Genomic DNA, 19947 nt, shown 5'->3' on the forward strand with positions numbered 1-19947 from the left:
GAACTGTGAAGTTATCACACCTTTGTCCCATCCACTGTCATTCTGTCAGCAGTTTCAGTCCCTGTTTTGCCCTCCTTTCACCACTACACTGAAGAGTTTTTGGGGCCTAATCTTTTCTTCTTTGTCTCTGTGGTAAAAGCTTCCTAGCTCATGCTAGATAGGGCCTTCTCAAATCCAACCCTTCTCACTCACACACTTGTTCAATTTATTTTTAACCCTTTGAGGGTTTCGACCGTACTAGTACGGCTTACGACCCATGATTTTTGACGAACTAGTACGCCTAAATTCTAGCGCCCTCAAATCTAGTGGGAGAAAGCTGGTAGGCATACATATGAAAGAATGGGTCTATGTGGTCAGTGCGCGCAGTATAAAAAAAATCCTGCAGCACACAGTGCATAATAATAAAAAAAAAACTTTGACCATGTTTTTGGAATAAAACAGCGACTTTGCACTGAATTTTCGTATGATATTTATTGTTGCATTCTAGTTTTCTTGGTCTCATTTTATAGAATGGAAAACATATTACAGAAATTAAGATGATTTTGACAGGTTTTACAATGAAAAGTGTTCAATTTTTACCAAAGTTCAAAAGTAAACAAATCATGCCAAGCGTCCAATACACGTCAACTGGTGAGTCTAATATTCTTTCACAAGTGCGCTGATATTATTTATACCATTTCTACACTAATACAGCAGTCTGCATAACAGTAAATCTTCTATTTTTTGTAAGAATAAAAATTGAAAGTGGAAAGCCAAAGAAATACAAGAGGGGCCTGGGAATGTGACTAACGAACAGAGGAAATGTTATTTTAGTGCCAGGAATGTCTTTCTTGTTTATTCTGGACCCTATTTGGAAATTGGCATCTTCTGAAATTTGTGTGAAATTAGCAAAATTGCTAAATTCTGACCACTGTATTGGATAGTTGAAATCAGTAAATGGGTGGTTCATTGTACTCATTCAATAGAAAAAATGGAGTTCTAGAGAAATAGTTATGATTTTTGTCGACTAGTACACTGGAATTGGTCGAAAATAGGGCTCAGAGTGGGCAAAATCGCCGATGCGTAAACATTGTCGAGACCGCTAACTTCGCGAGAGCATAATTCCATAAGTTTTCCATCAAATTTCATACTTTTGGTGTCATTATGATAGGGAAAAGATTCTCTATCTTTTCATAAGAAAAAATAACTTTTTTTTTTTTAAATTTGGCCGACCCTGAGAACAAGTCTCGGAGAGGGCCTGTCGACTCTCAAAGGGTTAAGGCAACCCAAAATTTTAGCTTCAATGACCCTTTTACCCAAACTTTAACAAATTCTGCACTGAGTTACAGCATAAATATTCAGGAAATAATGATTAAATTTAGGGTGAAATTTACTTTCTATTTCTGGCTAGTTTTTTTTTAGCTTCTCAGAATCTGCTAAGATCATTTTGTTTGAGTCTTTTCTTAGTAGAACAAATTCAACTTCCCATAATATGTCCAAACAATAACAACAACATTCAAACACTTGCAAAACAATACTTAATTAAAAATAAAGTACAGTATACAATATTTTAAACTAATGGTACTACTTTTACCTGATTAACCATAGACTGTTGCTGCTGCTGCTGCACTGGCACCTGCTGTTGCTGTGATACTTGTGGCTGAGGAGGAGGCTGTTGCTGGTGCTGTGGCTGCAGTTGTTGCTGAGGTGGCCCTGTCATGGGTGACTGCTGCTGCTGCTGCTGCTGCTGAGGGGGATGCATGGCAGTCGGCTGACCAGTGGGTGGAGGTCCCTAGTAAGAGGGAAAAATATTTGATTATCAATTTCCATTTTGAGAGCACATTACAGTATAGCAAAAATCTGTTATACAGATTCTATACTTAATGTGATGTTCAACCCTTAAATTGTCAAAAGCAGATCTATGTTTGCTCGCGTAGTGCTCCGAATGTAGATTTACTTTTTTTTTTTTACATTCTTTCTTATGGGGAAAATCAAGGTCGGAGCACTACGCGCGAAAACGTAGATCTATGTTTGGACAGTTTAAGGGTTAATTAAGAATACTCTTCAACATTTTGTACTACTACACCATGATTATTTCCAGAATAGCTAAACGCCATTCTTCAATTTCTTGGAAGACTATTCCCACTCTGCACATACTTTCTGCTTTACTGAATTATTAAATAAATACTGATAACTCCGAATGTAATAAATTTTCTATCCATCTATTCTTTCACGAGTAAAAAAAGTAACTAAATTGGAGGAAATATGATACTAAATAACACAAGAATAGTTAAAGAAACTGATACAGTGTAGGATAAAGACAGAAATGCAATAGAACAAGACAAAATATCCTACAAGGTTGTAAAAGAATGTGCAGAAAACTAATCTATCTTTCTGCTCTAAACAATTTTGGAGACTATATTAGAGGATGATTAAGTATGAGATATGATGTTGGGCACAATGATAACAGTTTGCTAGATTATGAATTAGTTAAATAAAAAACTAATGAGTAGACTTATGGATGTGCATGTTATTTATTAAAGTCTTGTTTTTTTTAATGTACTGGCCACCTCCCACCACAGTAGTGACCCAAAAAAGGAGAAACATTTTCACCATTACTCACTCTATCACTATCTTGCCAGAAGTATGCTGATACTACAGTTCGGATGCCCCTCCAAACTGCAAATATTTCCTCCCCTCCTTCAGAGTGCAGGCACTGTACCTCCTACCTCCAAGACTTAAATCTGGCTAATCATTTTCCCAGAATCCCTTCACAAATGTTACCTTGCTCACACTTCAACAGCTCATCAAGTCCCTAAAATCACTTGCCTTCACTCACTCCTATCTAGCACATTCACACATGCCTGCTGGTTGTCCAAGAATCAGTGGGTAAAAAAGAAACAAAAGTGAATGAGCTAAAGTAGGAGACAGTCTATGGAAGATATAAGCAATCAGTGGGAAAAAAAGGTAAGCTCGAGAGAGTATAGGAAATGACATGAGGAAGTTAAGTTATGGAGTAAATTGAAGAATGCAGCACTAATGTGTGCAGCAAACATTAATGGGGATAAGAGAATGGGTGCTGGTAGGAAGAGGCATAATTAATTGAATGATTAGGCTTTAATAATGTAAAAATGATATACAGAAACCACAGTATATAGGGAGGAAAGGAGAGCCTAAAAGAGTAGCAAGGAAATGCAAAAACGAGAGCCAGTAAAGAATATTAAGTCTTTTATGAGCAAATTTTGCTGAAGAGAATAAGAAACAATTTTGGATAGTGAGATCAATAATGTGAGGTAGTTTAAAAAACAAATGGACTTAAAAAAAAAAAAAAGAGGGGAACTATTAAAGGAAAATTAAAAGGGGAATGGAAAAGAATCTTTCCTCCATAAGCCATGTATGTCATAGGGGGCAACTAAAATGATGGGAGCAATGAGTTAGTAACCCCTTTTCCTGCATAACTTACTAAAAAAAGGATAAGATGATGTTTGAATGTGAGTGGATGTAGTGCATATAAGAAAGAGATGGCTGCCAATGTTATGAATGAAAAGAAGTTGCATGTCCTAGCTCTAAGCAAAACAAAGCTGAAAGAGGTGGAGAGTTTCAGTGGGGAGAAATAAAAGGGATTAAGTCAGGAGTATCTGAAAGAGTTAACCCTTAAACTGTCCAAACATAGATCTATGTTCACACGCGTAGTGCTCCAAAAGTAGATCTACGTTTTTTTTTACATATTTTTAAATATATATATATATATAAAAAAGTAGATCAAAGTTTTTTTACACACTTTCAAATGTAAAAAAAAGATCTACGTTTTTTTACATGCTTTCAAATGTTGAAAAAACGTAGATCTACGTTTGGACAGTTTAAGGGTTAAAGCTAAGGAAGGGGTAGCAATAATGTTGAAGGATTAGTTATGGAAGGAGAAGAGGGAATATTAATGTATAAATTCAAAGATCATGTGGATTAAAATAAGGGTCGGATGCAAAAAGTGGATGATAATAAGTGTGTATGCACCTGGAGAAGAGGTGCATACACACTTGTAGAGAGAGAGAAATTTTGGGAGATGTTAAGCGAGTCTTCAGGAAGTTTTGAACCAAGTGAGAGTAACTGTGGTAGGGGACCTAAATGCTAAAGTAGGAAAAATGGTTAGAGAGGGCGTGGTAGGTAAATTTGGGGTCCCAGGTGTAAATGATATTGGGAGGCCTTTGACTGAACTTTGTATAGAAAAGGGTTTGGTTATAGGTAATACATATCTTAAGGAAAAAAAAAAGGATAAATAAGTATACATGGATATAGGGGGTAATGACAATAGTTTGTTGGATTATGTAGTGGTAGATAAAAGACTGATGGGTAGACTTCAGGATGTGCATGTTTACAGAGGTTCCACAGATTTTTCAGATCACTTTTTAGTTGTAGTTACAGTGAGATTTACGTAAAAGGTAGATGGGATGCAAGGAGAAGAGACTCAAAGCAAGAGAGAGGTGAAGGTTTATAAAGTGAAGGAGGAGGAAGTTAGGGGTAAGATATAAACAACTATTGGAAGAAATATGGGTTAGTGGGAGTATAGGCAATGAGGATGAAGAGGTATGGGGTAGATTTAAGAATGGTAGATTTAAGAATGTAGTGTTAAGAGTGTTCAGCAGAGGCTTGTGGTTACAGGAAAGTGGGTGCAGGAGGGAAGAAGAGCAATTGGTGGAATGATGAGGTAAAGATAGTAGTAAGAGAGAAAAAATTAGCATATGAAAAGTTTATACAAAGTAGAAGTGATGCAAGAAGGGAGGAGTATGTGGAGAGAAAAAGAGAGGTTAAGAGAGTGGTGAAGGAATGTAAAAGGAAAGCAAATTAGAGTGGGTGAGATGCTATCAAAAAATTTTGTTGAGAATAAGAAAAAGCTTAGGAGTGAGATTAATAATTTGAGAAAGCCTAGGGAATGAATGGATTTGACAGGTAAAAATAGGAGAGGAGAGTTATTAGATGGCAAGTTAGAGGTATCAGGAAGATGGAGGGAATACAGTGGAACCTCGGTGCTTGAACAGCTCCATACTCGAGCAATTCGGTATTCGAACACTTTGCTTGGTAATCAAATTGCTTGGTAGTTGACTGTTTGCTTGGCACTTGACCAAACAAACACAACCTGCCAGAACTTCGCTGTAAACTATTTCGTGTTTCTTCACAGTTTTGGTGATTTTTTTTTATATTATTTGTTTAACCCGTAAACGGTCCAAGCATATATATACGTTCACTACCTCAGTGCCTCGAATATTTTGAAAAATAATTTTTTTTTTTTGTAATGAAAATAAAGAGCACATTTTTCTAAGTGTTATAGGATTAAAATAAAAAAAATAAGGGTCAATACTTACTGAGATATGAGGCTGAAAAGTTGGTACTTAATGCTCACCTGATGGCAACACAGAGTCCTGCCACTTGCAGAAGTGTTGCCGATATACCATATTTTCTCATTTTTATATTATTTTATATAATTTTTATGTTCTGATAATTACAATTTATTGTAGTTCTTGTCATTTCATAACCAATCTTTATTCTGACACTAATATTAGGTACTGAAATTGTACTCAAATTGTCACAAACACATTTACAGGTGGACAGTTACACCTGCCTTGGTCATTTACTATTGTCTAGGAATATATACAAAGTATTTATAGATCCCAGCAATGTTTTGGATACACGGGAGTATAGAAGAAGAAGAAGGACAAGTGAAGGAGGAGGAGGAAGAAGGAAGAAATTCCCTTGAAGCAATGTGTAAGACAAGTGTTCAGTGAGAAGCATCCAGGAGGGCAGTGATAAGATCAGATATGAGATGACATTTCATGGGCTCCAGAGAGGGTGCAGAGATAAGGGATGACATTTGATGAGCTCATATCTCTGATTATCTGTCTCTCTCTGTCTTATTTCTCTGTCTGCTTGTCTCTTTCTGTATCTATGCTTGTCTCTCTCTCTGTCTCAGAGAGAGCCACTGTGAACCAACAGGTATTCTTATGCATTATATCTACAAGCACAGTATAGCACTTCGGATTTTTTAGGTTATCCTAGGTAATTTACACTATGTATAACTGCATTTGTGTGTACCTGTGAGACAGAGAGAGACAGATATAGGTAAAGATAGACAGAGACAGATAGACAGACCCTAAACTTGGGGTTAACATCACTTTCCTCTTAACCCTTTCAGGGTCCAAAGGCCAAATTTCAAAGGGTGTACCAGTGTCCAAGAATTTAAAAAAAAAAAAAATTTTCTTATGAAATGGTAAAGAATCTTTTTCTGAAGGTAATAAAACAAAAAAGTACGAAATTTGGTGGGAAACTAACGAAATTGTGCTCTCATGAATTTTGATGTGTCAGCGATATTTACACATCGGTGATTTTGCCGACTTTCACTCCCATTTTAGGCCAATTGCATTATTCCAGTCGACCAAATTCTTAGTTATTTCAGTAGTATTACTGCTATTCTATTGATTGAGCATAAGAAATCACCAAATCAACTGTTTCAACTAGAAAATAATGTGATCGGAAATTGGTAATTTGGCCAATTCAGTGCAAAGTTCAAAATATTCCAATTTCAAAATAGGGTCCAGAATAAACAATGCAGGCATTCCTAGAACTAAACTAACATTTCCTCTGTTCATTAGTTGCGTTTTCAGGCTTTACAAATGAATTCCATTTTGATTTTTATTCACATAATGAATTTTTATTCAAACCAAAAAGTAGATGATTTACTGTTATGCGATATTATAATAATTGTATAAATAATACAACCACATTTGTGAACGTATATTAGATCCACCAGCTGGCGCATATTAGATATGTGAGGTCATTTGTTTACTCTTGAACATCAACAAAAATTTAACATTTTCACTACTTTGAGCTCAATTTCAAGCCATTTCCAATACTAAAACCAATCAAAATCATCTCTATTTCTGTAATATATATTCCATTCTATCAAATGAGACCAAGAAATTGCAAATACAACCATAAAAAATATACAGAAAAACACTGCAAAGTCGCTGTTTTAATCGAAAATTATGGTCTAAGTTTTTTTTCTCTCATTTTGCACTGTGTTGCAGGATTTGTTTTATGTGTTGCACAAATACCACACAGATGTATTCTCTCATATCTAGGCCCAAATTTACTTCTCACAGCTTATCAGAGTGAGCTGAGCTCATGCTGTAGATCTACGCTTTGGATCCTCAACGTAAAGCCGTAGATCTACGGCATGGACCCTGAAAGGGTTAAAAGGGGAGTGTTAATATGACATTACATCAGTGAATCCTTGGTGTTTGCCCCATTGTTTGCTCTAGCTGGTGCTCCCACAAGGTACTAAGTGGTCCCTGAGTTTTTTAATATGGTGCACACCAAGTGTTAAGACCCATTCTATACTAACCAGGCATCTCAGGCCAATAGTGCCAAATTTGGAGGCAGGAAAAATAAAACGTATATTTATGCTTGGGGCGCTAGCAGTAAGAATGTATATATACGTTTGGACCGTTTATGGGTTAAATAAGTCACCATGGAGCCTAAGAGAGTTAGTGATAACAGCCAATCAAGAAGAAAACTGGTTAGGAAAAATTAGTCTTGTACTCGGACAGAGCAGCACTTGAACAGCCTTCTGGAACAAATCAAGTTCAAGTGCCGAGGTCCCATTGTATCTTCAGAACAAGGAGGCTTTAGGAAGGGTAGGGGGATGTGTACACCAAGTGTTCACAGTGAGACATATAGGTGAATATTTTATTATTATTTATTATTTTTTTATTATCACACTGGCCGATTCCCACCAAGGCAGGGTGGCCCGAAAAAGAAAAACTTTCACCATCATTCACTCCATCACTGTCTTGCCAGAAGGGTGCTTTACACTACAGTTTTTAAACTGCAACATTAACACCCCTCCTTCAGAGTGCAGGCACTGTACTTCCCATCTCCAGGACTCAAGTCCGGCCTGCCGGTTTCCCTGAACCCATTCATAAATGTTACTTTGCTCACACTCCAACAGCACGTCAAGTATTAAAAACCATTTGTCTCCATTCACTCCTATCAAACACGCTCACGCATGCCTGCTGGAAGTCCAAGCCCCTCGCACACAAAACCTCCTTTACCCCCTCCCTCCAACCTTTCCTAGGCCGACCCCTACCCCGCCTTCCTTCCACTACAGACTGATACACTCTTGAAGTCACTCTGTTTCGCTCCATTCTTTCTACATGTTCGAACCACCTCAACAACCCTTCCTCAGCCCTCTGGACAACAGTTTTGGTAATCCCGCACCTCCTCCTAACTTCCAAACTACGAATTCTCGGGATTATATTCACACCACACATTGCCCTCAGACATGACATCTCCACTGCCTCCAGAAGAGTTTTTTGTGGCATTTATGGATTTGGAAAAGGCATATGATTGGGTGGATAGGGGGGCAATGTGGCAGATGTTGCAAATGTATGGAATGGGAGGTAGGTTACTGAAAGCAGTGAAGAGTTTTTACAAAGATAGCAAGGCCCAAGTTAGAGTTCGTAGGAAAAAAGGAGATTATTTTCCAGTAAAAGCAGGCCTTAGATAGGGATGTGTGATGTCACCATGGTTGTTCAACATATTTATAGATGCAGTTGTAAGAAAAGTGAATGCTCGGGTGTTGGCAAGAGGTGTGGGATTAAAAGAATCTAACACAGAGTGGGAATTGTCACAGTTACTTTTTGCTGATGACTCTGTGCTTTTGGGAGATGCCAAAGAGAAGTTGCAGAGATTAGTGGATGAGTTTAGTAGGGCACATAAAAGAAGGAAATTAAAAGCGAACATACGAAAGAGTTATGTGATGAGGATAACAAAAAATTTAGGTAATGAAAGACTGGAGATCAGATTGGTGGGAGGGAGTATGGAGGAAGTGAATGTATCTGGGACTGGACGTGTCAGCAGATGGGTCAATGAAAGATGAGGGGAATCACAGAATTGATGAGGGGAAAAAGGTGAGTGGTGCAATGAGGAGTCTGTGGAGACATTATCCATGGAAGCAAAAAGGGGTATGTATGAGAGTAGTTATATTAACGCTCTTATATGGATGTGAAGCATGGGTGGTGAATCTTGCAACCAGGAGAAAGCTGGAGGCAGTGGAGATGTTGTGTCTGAGGGCAATGTGCAGTGTGAATATGATGTAGAGAATCCATAGTTCGGAAATTAAGAGGAGGTGCAGGGTTATTAACCCTTTGACTGTTGCAACCCTAAATCATGAGGTGTCTCCTGGTGTCGCAAAATATTTCATAAGAAAAAAAATTTTTTTTCTTATGAAATGATAGAGAATCTTTTCCCGATGGTAATGACACCAAAAGTATGAAATTTGATGGAAAGCTTAAGGAATTACGCTCTTGCGAAGTTAGCGACCTCGGCGATATTTACGAATTGGCGGTTTCGCCCACTCTCAGCCCTATTTTCAGCTAATTCCATTGTTCCAGTCGACCAAACTCATAACTATTTCTTTAGAACTCCATTTGTTCTATCGATTGAGTACAAGAAACTGTCCATTTACCGATTTCAACTACCCAATAAAGTGGTCAGAAATTGGCAATTTGGCCAATTTCATGCAAATTAAAAAAAAAAAAGCCAACTTCAAAATAGAGTCCAGAATGAACAATGCAGACATTCCTGGCTCTAAAATAACATTTTCTTTGTTCATCAGTCACGTCTCCAGGCCCCTCTGATATTACTCTTGCTTTCTATTTTGAATTTTTATTCAAACAAAAAATAGAAGATTTACTGTTATGCAGACTACTGCAATATTGCATTAATTGTATAAATAATATTAACTCATTCATAACTGCATATTAGAATGGCTAGTTGGACATTTATTGGAAAATGACATCATTTGTTTACTCCTGAACATCAGTAAAAATCAAACATTTCTCCTACTTTGAGCTCCATTTCAAGGTCCTTTTCATAGAAAAACCAATCAAAATCACCTCTATTTCTATAATATGTTTTCCATTCTATAGAATGTGACTATGAAAAGGAGAATATAACCATAAAAATTATACGAAAATACAACTCAAAGTCGGTGTTTTAACCCAAAAACACGGTCGGAGGTTTTTTTTCTCATTATGCACTGTTTGCTGCAGGATTTTTTTTATATGGTGCACACTGACCACACAGACCCATTCTCTCACGTGCTTGATTTGAAGCCGCTAGAATTTCTGAGTATATACATATATGTCAAACACATTGGCTCGTAAGATGTATATATACGACCGAAACAGTCAAAGGGTTAAAAGTATTATCCAGAGGGCTGAGGAGGCACTGTTGAGGTAGTTTGGACGTTTAGTGAGAATCGAACAAAATAGAATGACTTGGAGAGTTTATAAATCTGCAATGGAAAGAAGGCGAGGTAGGGTTCAGCCTAGGGGAGGGTGGGAGGGAGGGGGTAAAGATTTTGTGTGTGAGGGGCCTGGACTTCCAGCAAGCATGTGTGAGCATGTTACATAAGAGCGAGAGGAAACAAATGGGTTTTAGGACTTGATGTGCTGTTGGAGTGTGAGCAAGGTGACATTTATGAAGGGAATCAGGGAAATTGGCACTTGAGTCCTCAAGGTGGGAAGTACAGTGCCTGCACTCTAAATGAGGGGTGTTGATAGTTGCAGTTTTATAAGTGTAATGTAGACATGCCTCTGGCAAGATAATGATGGAGTGAATGATAATGAAAGTTTTTCTTCTTTTTTTGGGTCACCCTATCTTGATGAGAAATGGCCAATGTGTTAATAAAAAAATTATAAGGTGATATGCAGTCACCAAGGTTATAATTCAAAGGGTCGAGGAGAGTGGTTGAGGTGGTTTGGGTATGTAGAGAGAAAGTAGAGGGGGTAGGATGATGAACAGTGTGTATAAATCTGTGGTAGAAGGTACAGCTGGAAGAATGGGGCAAAAGAGGCTTTAACCCTTTCAGGGTCCAAGGCCCAAATCTGGAGTCACGCACCAGTGTCCAAGAATTTTAAAAAAAAAAATTTGTTATTTTTTCTTATGAAATCGTAGAGAATCTTTTTGTGAAGGTAATAAAACAAAAAGTACGAAATTTGGTGGAAAATTGACGAAATTATGCTCTCGCGAATTTTGATGTGTCAGCGATATTTACGAATCGGCGATTTTGCCGACTTTGACTCCCATTTTAGGCCAATTACATTATTCCAATCAACCAAATTCTTAGCTATTTCACTAGTATTACTTCTATTCTATCGATTGAGCACAAGAAATCGCCAAGTCAACTGTTTCAACTACAAAATAAAGTGATCGGAAATTGTTAATTTGGCCAATTTAACACAAAGTTTAAAATATTCCAATTTCAAAATAGGGTCCAGAATGAACAATGTAGGCATTCCTGGCACTAAACTAACATTTCCTCTATTCATTAGTTATGTTTTGAGGCTTTACAAATAAATTCCATTTTGATTTTTTATTCACATAATGAATTTTTATTCACACCAAAAAATAGAAGATTTACTGTTATGCAATACTGTAATAATTGTATAAATATCATCACCATATTTGTGAATGTATATTAGACCCACCAGCTGACGTGTATTAGACGTGTGAGGTCGTTTGTTTACTCTTGAATATCGGCAAAAATTTAACATTTCTGCTACTTTGAGCTCAGTTTCAAGCCATTTCCAGTGCTAAAACCAATCAAAATCATCTCTATTTCTGTAATATGTCTTCCATTCTATCAAATGAGACCAAGAAATCGCAAATACAACTATAAAAAACATACGAAAAAACACTGCAAAGTTGCTGTTTTAATCGAAAAATCATGATTTCATTTTTTTTCTCTCATTATACACAGTGTGCTGCAGGATCTGTTTTATGTGGTGCACACATACCACATAGATGTATTCTCTCATATCTAGGCCCAAATGTACCACTCCCAGTTTATCAGAGTGAGCTGAGCTCATGGCGTAGATCTACGGTTTGGACCCTGAACGTAAAGCCGTAGATCTACGGGACGGACCCTGAAAGGGTTAAGTTTTAGAGGATAGAGTAACCAGCAGGCTTGTGTGAGCATGTTAGATAAGGATGAATTAAAACAAATGGTTTTTAATGAACATGCTGATAGAGAGTAAGCAAAGTACAACATTTATGAAGGGATTCAGGAAAACTGGTTAGCCAGACTTGAATCCTGGAAGTGGAAAGGAAGTGCCTGCACTCTGAGCAAGGAGTGGAGATGTTGCAGTCAGAGGATATATGTTTGATAGATGGGGCTTGAGAGCTTTCCTACTCTCAAAGCCCAGCCCTGAGCCAGGCTTACCAGGAGCTTGCCTGGTCAACCAGGCTGTTGCTGCTAGTGACCAACTGGTCCACCTATCTGTTACAGCCTGGTTAATCCAGAACATGGAGGAAATTGTCTAGATTCTTAACAGCATTTGTGACATCTTCTAGCAAGATGTTAAAAAGCCTAGGACCATATATGTCAATAAAAAGTTCTCTTATTTTGCTAACAGCACCTCTGCTCTTCAAGGGGCCTATTCTACAAATTTTCTCACATCTCTGACTCAACTATGTTGTCATGGCAGTGTGCAGATTTGGGACCAGGCTCTCAAGTATCTCTCATGAATATGTTTTCAGATTTAGAACTGAGTCAAGCTCAGTAATTTAAATGCTCTATTGGCTCTATGTGGACTATAAATAATCTCTGAATCAGTTCCAGCTCTGATATCTTTCCTACCCTGAATGAAGCCATCAACACGAAACAGTACTCCAAGCGAGAGAGCACAAGCGATTTGAAAAGTGTCACTATTAGCATTATTTTCCTAATCCTGAAAGTCCTCATTATCAGTTTATCATTTGCCTAGCTGTCTTGACACTGGACTTATCGTATTCTTTGAAAGAAACATAGGCTGACATTATTACACCCAGATTCTTCACTTGTTCCTTTCATTCTATTTGGTGCTCCTCGTGTTTTATATATAATGCCCTTTTTTAATTTTTCATTCTTTCCATATCTAAGCAGTTGGAACTTGTCACCAGTGAAACAGTAAAGGCACCAGGATCATGCCTTGGGTTACTGAACTTGTCTTGCCGGAAGTACACTTCCGGCAAGACAAGTGATTGAATGAATGAATAACTTTTTTTTTTAATGATGATGAAAGTATTTTCTTTTTGGGGATTTTCTTTCTTTTTGGGTCACCCTGCCTCGGTGGGAGATGGTACAATAATCCCAGACTGTTACAACTTCATTGGTAATAAGGCCAGAACAATAATTACCAGTACCAGATATCACATGATGTCTGTAGCCAACAACAAAGAAATAGACCAGGAGAACTGTGTACCCCCCATGGGAGCCTAAAAGCACTGGGGTGCCCAGCTCTATGAGTAAGTAATGAAAAACTTCAAGACAGTACGTACTTCAAGAACCCAGCTGATATATTACTTTATTACCATATATTTATGGGGAAGCATTAAACCAATACGGATCATACAGCACCTGGGAAATGAGGAATTGGAGGCAATAAAGTTTCATCCATTGAAATGCAGGGTAGCTTCAATTTCATAGATCAAGAGCCCTTCACTGGAATAAAAGCAATTCCCTTAAAATTAACTATGGAGTCCATTAAGGAATGAGCATCAATGAATACAGTACAGTGACATTCTGCTAGTGTTAAGTGAAACCTAAATGATGGGGGTGACAACAAAGTGTCCATGAAGTCCAATATTAAAAAAAAAATGACTATGAAATGGCTCCTGACAGGAATACAGTAGCATACAGAAATGAAAAATGGCATCAGACAATTTTGTATTTACCAGTAGAGGAATAGAAAAAGGATTGCTATGATAACCCCCAGTTCAATTACCAAAACAAGAATACAAAGTGAAGTGTGGAAAAAATGTAAACACACCCTATTCCAAAAAACAGTTAAGAAGGAAAGCCAAAAATGACAGCAATAAATATGATTTGGGATAAACTTAAAACATGCTACAAGGCAAGAACTAAAACTGCATATACATCAGACAAACAAATTCCATGTAGTAAATAACTTTTACTATTAATGTTCAATGAACTGACCATCAAATTGGACTTCATTGTGATAGTGCAGCAGAAAACAATTATGTACCTAAACAACTTTTTAGCAAAAACTTACAGAATTTGTTCATGATTGTTGGAAACCTAAGAAAATCCAAGCCAAATTCAGCAATAGTGCATAAACGATGGGAAAACCCTAGAAAGAGTCCTTCATTGTAAAAATGAATATGCAATTACCTGTGAACAAGACCTTGAAAACTGTCTCTACAGCTATCCCAAACAAAGGTATAAAGTAATCAATAAACTGCCTCCCACAATCTGTAATCATCTTACCCTTAACCCTTTCACTGTAGCCACTTCTGAAATTAAGAGTGCTGTCAGTCTCATGATTAAAATAAAATTGATCTTCTACAAAGGTAAGGAATTTTATTCTGAAAGTAATGACACCAAAATCTGAAATCTGAACGAAAACCTAAAGGAACTGCGAAGGCACGAAGTTGACATTCATTACTTTTTAAGATAACACTATCGTACATGCATGTGTATCCTGACCTTAGGATCAACAACCTATTACAATAAGTATCAAGGCCAAGTTAATGGCCTAATGACCACAGCTACAATTTCTATACTAGAAATCTTGTTAACAGTATCCTACGAACTAACAGTATTATTCAAGTACTACATCAGGTACTTTAGCACACATGATATTGATATCAAGGCCCCGATAGATGCTCTATGTAAAATTCAAATTTGTAATCTTAACCGAGACTTGATTGGAAGATGACTCTACCAATATATTCAACGTACCTGGTTACACAGCCATCCACAACTATAGACCTAATAAAAAAAGGGGGAGATACTGCAATCTACCGTGTGAATGAACTAGAATGTAAAAACAATTATTAACACTAGAAATGACTACAGTGAATATGTGTTTGTCTAATTTATTGCTTATTATACAAACTCAAGTATTACAATAGGAGCAGTATAAAGAATTCAAAATATCAGCAGACCTGCCTACTATGATACTTAGAAGCCTCGAGTCTCCAGGTTCTTCAACTACACACAATCCTGTATGCTAATACCCTCAAATACATAGGAACTGTAAGATTACTACTACTTTTATGGTGAGCATTAAACCCATAGGGGTAATATAGCACCTGGGGAAAGGGAGGAATTCAGGTTTGATCCAAGGGGAGAGTAGGTCTAATTCCTTGAATCAAGAGCCCCTCACTGGTATCAAAGAACCTCCTTTTGAGGGAAAGAGCTTAAGGAAGTAACCTCTGATGGGTTTTGAAAGTTTTCTTACTCCCACAGGCCCCAGCCTAGCCCTGGGCCTGAGATTTCCAAATTTATAAGAGTTGCTTTAAGAGGTCATACAAATTTAAAATCTACAAATACAAAATTATATCTGTATAACAAAGTTTAATTTTTAAGATTTGGGCTCATTTTATGTTTCAAAGGTTGTAACTCTTTAAATACAGTGCTACCTCGATATCTGAACTTAAACCATTCCAGAAAGCTGCTTGAATAGTGAATTGTACGAATATTGAATAAATTTTTCCATTAAGAAATAATGTAAATTGGAATAATCTGTTCCAGACTCCAAAAAAAATACCAATTATAAAACATTTTAAGTGAAAATATTGCTTATTTAAACCTGTATAATAATATTTGTATGCATAAAATCATACGTGAAAACTATAAAAACAATGAATATGTGAAACAAATGAAAATTTAACTGCACTTTACTTTTACTGAGGAGTGCTGATGGCCTAAGAAGAAGGTGGAGAGATGTTATTATTTGGTAAGGGTGCCACCTTTCATAAAAAATATCAGGTAACTGCCCGTCTGGTGTTTTTTCTCCTTTCTGTCTCTGTGCAGTAGCATTTGATTTTTTTCTTTGCTAAAGAAGCTGTCCAATGTTGTCAAAATTTTTCTGAAGTGGTCAGCAACATTGTCAACGAATAGCTTGATGCTCCTATTCACAACAGTAATGTTAAGATGCCATTTTTCCACCAGGCTCTGTGTTTGAGCCCAATGGTAACACAGTTCCTTAATTTCTGCATTGGAAATGTTGCCCTTACTGCTTCCCTCCTCTGAAGAAGAAGAAATTTCCTCAACCATGTCTTCTTGCTGCTCCTTGTGCAGAACTTGAAGTTCTTTTGTGGTTAGCTCATTCTTGTGATCCTCCACCAACTCCTCTACATCCTCATCGCCCAGAGGAACAATATCTTCCACAACAGGCTCTGCCTCAAAGCCTTCAAAATCTCTAACTGACATACAGTCTGGCCACAATTTCTTCCAGGCAGAGTTCAGTGTCCTGAAAGAGACTTACCACCAGGCTTTGTCAATTAATCTTAAAACACTGGAGGATATTAAAATGGTTTTTCCAAAATTCCCTAAGGGTAAGCTCTGTTTCTGAGGACACATCAAAGCACCTTTCAAACAATTGTTTTGTTTAAGTTCCTTAAAACTGAAAATTACCTGCTGGTCTGTGGGTTGAATAAAAGTGGTGGTGTTAGGGGGCAAGAACTTCACTTTAATGAAGCTGTATTCATCCATCAAATTTTCCTCTAAGCCTGGAGGGTGAGGAACATTGTCCTTTACCAAAGGGACCCTTAAATTACTTAGCAAACTTTTCAGCCTCATCTCTGTAAGCCCTGGTAGCCTCCCCATGCCTTACCACACTAAGAATCCCACTCCTCTTTTTAAATCTATCAAATAAGCCCCTACTTGAATGAAATTCATCAACTTCATCACTGTTTCCTGGGGTGTCTTGCCTAAGATCACTATATAATTGCTTTGCTTTTTCACAAATTATTGTTTCAGAAACACTGTCACCGGCCAATTGTTTTTCGTTAATCCACACTAACATATGTGACCTTTTCACAGCACGAATTTTCACTCCTTCCACCACATCAGGCCCTTTTATTGCATCTATTTTTCAATATGGACTATATGATGGATTTCACCATACCATACTGAGTGGTCAGGTCCGACACACATTCCACTTCCCCACTTAGCAATTATTTTCTTTACTTTAACTCTTGTTCTCACTGTTTTCCTTTTAGGCTTGTTTGGATCACTACTCTTTCTGGGGGCCATGATTACTTATTTACAATGAAAATATTTAAAAAACACCACAGAATAACAATGAAATACCAAAAAGTTTCACGGAGCTTGTATGAATGATGCTTAACAAGAGAAAGCTGACGAGAGACTGAGCACGTGATGCTTTGTTTTTGTTGGATTTTGTCCAGACGGACCGTTTTTTGAAGGTCGAATATCAGGGCAACGTCAAAATACCGAGTCAAACTTTTCTCAAAAAAGTTGGATGAATATTGAGCTGTACGAATATAGGGATGTACAAATATTGAGGTTCCACTGTACCACTCTAATCTGATTAATGCAGTAGTTACATTTATAAACAAAGAATGCCCAGAGAGAACAGAGAATTGTTAGTGAGAAATGCAATGAGGACATTTTGAACAAAACTACAAGATTATTTTTTAATCTGAGGGTCATGCACCATCAGAAAAAATGTGAATAACCAGAGCTATTCATGGGAGGCCCATTAGTAAATATGTTGGATGACTAAAACAAGCTAATTAGATACAGTGTGAATTTCTGGGTTGGTTAAATAATCATGCAAGACAACAAGAAATAAAAAAGAGAGTGTTTGTTGGAAGACCTTTATTGCTTATATTTCATCCGGGCCTGAGCTAAATTTACCAGGTATTGCATACCTTGCCTTGCTTGTAAATACCAAAAAGTTGGCTTAGAAAGACGTGTAAGCAAACACAATGACATATTTAAACGTTATGGTCCTGGGACCTTGATCACTTCTAACATACAGAGGTAGAAAGACATTATATATAGGCGGAGAGTGAGATGTGAGTGACACATGGTGACCTGAAGAATGCCATGTTGGGATGAGGACGGGTAGACAATGAGATCATGTGACTCCTGTGTTGTTGGGTTGATGGTGCTTAGCCTGCCTGAGTATCAGGTATGTTATTTTTTTTTTTAAAGTCAGCCGTCTCCCACCGAGGCAGGGTGACCCAAAAAGAAAGAAAATCCCCAAAAAGAAAATACTTTTATCATTCAACACTTTTACCTCACTCACACATAATCACTGTCTTTGCAGAGGCACCCAGATACAACAGTTTAGAAGCATATATAAAGATATATAACATATCCCTCCAAACTGTCAATATCCCAAACCCCTCCTTTAAAGCGCAGGCATTGTACTTCCCATTTCCAATACTCAAGTCTGGCTGTATAAAAATAACCGGTTTCCCTGAATCCCTTCACTAAATATTGCCCTGCTCACACTCGAACAGCTCGTCAGGTCCCAAAAACCATTCATCTCCATTCACTCCTATCTAACATGCTCACGCATGCTTGCTGGAAGTCCAAACCCCTTGTCCACAAAACCTCCTTTACCCCTTCCCTCCAACCTTTTCGAGGATGACCCCTACCCCGCCTTCCTTCCCCTACAGATTTATACGCTCTCCATGTCATTCTACTTTAATCAATTCTCTCTAAATGACCAAACCACCTCAACAACCCCTCTTCAGCCCTCTGACTAATACTTTTATTAACTACACACCTAATTTCCACACTACGAATTCTCTGCATAATATTTACACCACACATTGCCCTTAGACAGGACATCTCCACTGCCTCCACCTGCCTCCTCGCTGCAGCATTTACAACCCAAGCTTCACAACCATATAAGTGTGCTGATACCACTATACAGTGGACCCCCGCATAACGATTACCTCCGAATGTGACCAATTATGTAAGTGTATTTATGTAAGTGCGTTTGTACGTGTATGTTTGGGGGTCTGAAATGGACTAATCAACTTCACAATATTTCTTATGGGAACAAATTCGGTCAGTACTGGCACCTGATCATACTTCTGGAGTGAAAAAATATCGTTAACCGGGGGTCCACTGTACTTTCATATATTCCCTTCTTTGCCTCCACAGATAATGTTTTTTTTTGTCTCCACATATACCTGAATGCACCATTCACCTTTTTTTCTTAATGAATTCTAGGGTTAAGCTCATCCTTCATAAACTGATCCACTGACACATCAACTCCCAAATATTTGAAAACATTCACTTCTTCCATTCTCCCTCTCTCCAATGTGATATTGAATTTTTCTTCATCTAAATCATTTGATACCCTCATCACCTTACTCTTATCTATGTTCACTTTCAACTCTCTACCTTTACACACCCTTCCAAACTCGTCCACTAACCTCTGTAAGTTTTCTTTAGAATCACCCATTAAGCACAGTATCACCAGCAAACGGTAACTCTGTCAACTCCCATTTTGTATTTGATTCCCCATAATTTAATCCCACCCCTCTCCCCAACACCCTAGCATTTACTTCTTTTACAACTTCATCTATAAATATAAATATATTAAACAACCATGGTGACATTACACATCCCTGTCTTACACCTACTTTTACCAGGAAGTAATCTCCCTCTCTTCTACACACCCTAACCTGAGCCTCATTATCCTCATAAAAACTCTTTACAGCATTTAGTAACTTACTACCTATTCCATATACTTGCAACATCTGCTACATTGCTCTGCTATCCACTCTATCATATGCCTTTTCTAAATCCATAAATGGAATGAAAACTTCCCTACCTATATCTAAATACTGTACACATCCCCTACCCGCTCTAAAACCTTCTTGCTCATCCACAATCCTACATTTTGTCTTACATCTATTTCTTTCAATAATAACCCTACCGTACACTTTTCATGATATACTCAGTAAACTTATTCCCCTATAATTTTTACAATCTCTTTTGTCCCCCTTCTCTTTATATAAAGGAACTATACATGCTCTCTGCCAATCCCTAGGTACCTTCCCCTCTTTCATACATTTATTGAACAAAAATACCAACCACTCCAACACTATATCCCCCCCTGCTTTTAAGATTTCTGT

The 19947-nt window shown here is 37.6% G+C and overlaps 1 protein-coding gene across 3 annotated transcripts in view; it reads right to left on the reverse strand.

Annotated features, from left to right (window-relative positions):
* stau (double-stranded RNA-binding protein Staufen) overlaps positions 1–19947 on the reverse strand; it is a 326000-nt gene that overhangs the window by 55569 nt on the left and 250484 nt on the right. For all 3 annotated transcript variants that reach the window (XM_070095188.1, XM_070095180.1, XM_070095173.1), the window contains one exon: positions 1574–1771. In XM_070095188.1, coding sequence (XP_069951289.1) covers positions 1574–1771 — 198 coding nt within the window. The remainder of the gene's footprint in view (positions 1–1573; positions 1772–19947) is intronic.

Source organism: Cherax quadricarinatus, chromosome 4 (assembly GCF_038502225.1).
Source record: "Cherax quadricarinatus isolate ZL_2023a chromosome 4, ASM3850222v1, whole genome shotgun sequence".
In the NCBI taxonomy this organism is placed as follows: domain Eukaryota; kingdom Metazoa; phylum Arthropoda; class Malacostraca; order Decapoda; family Parastacidae; genus Cherax; species Cherax quadricarinatus.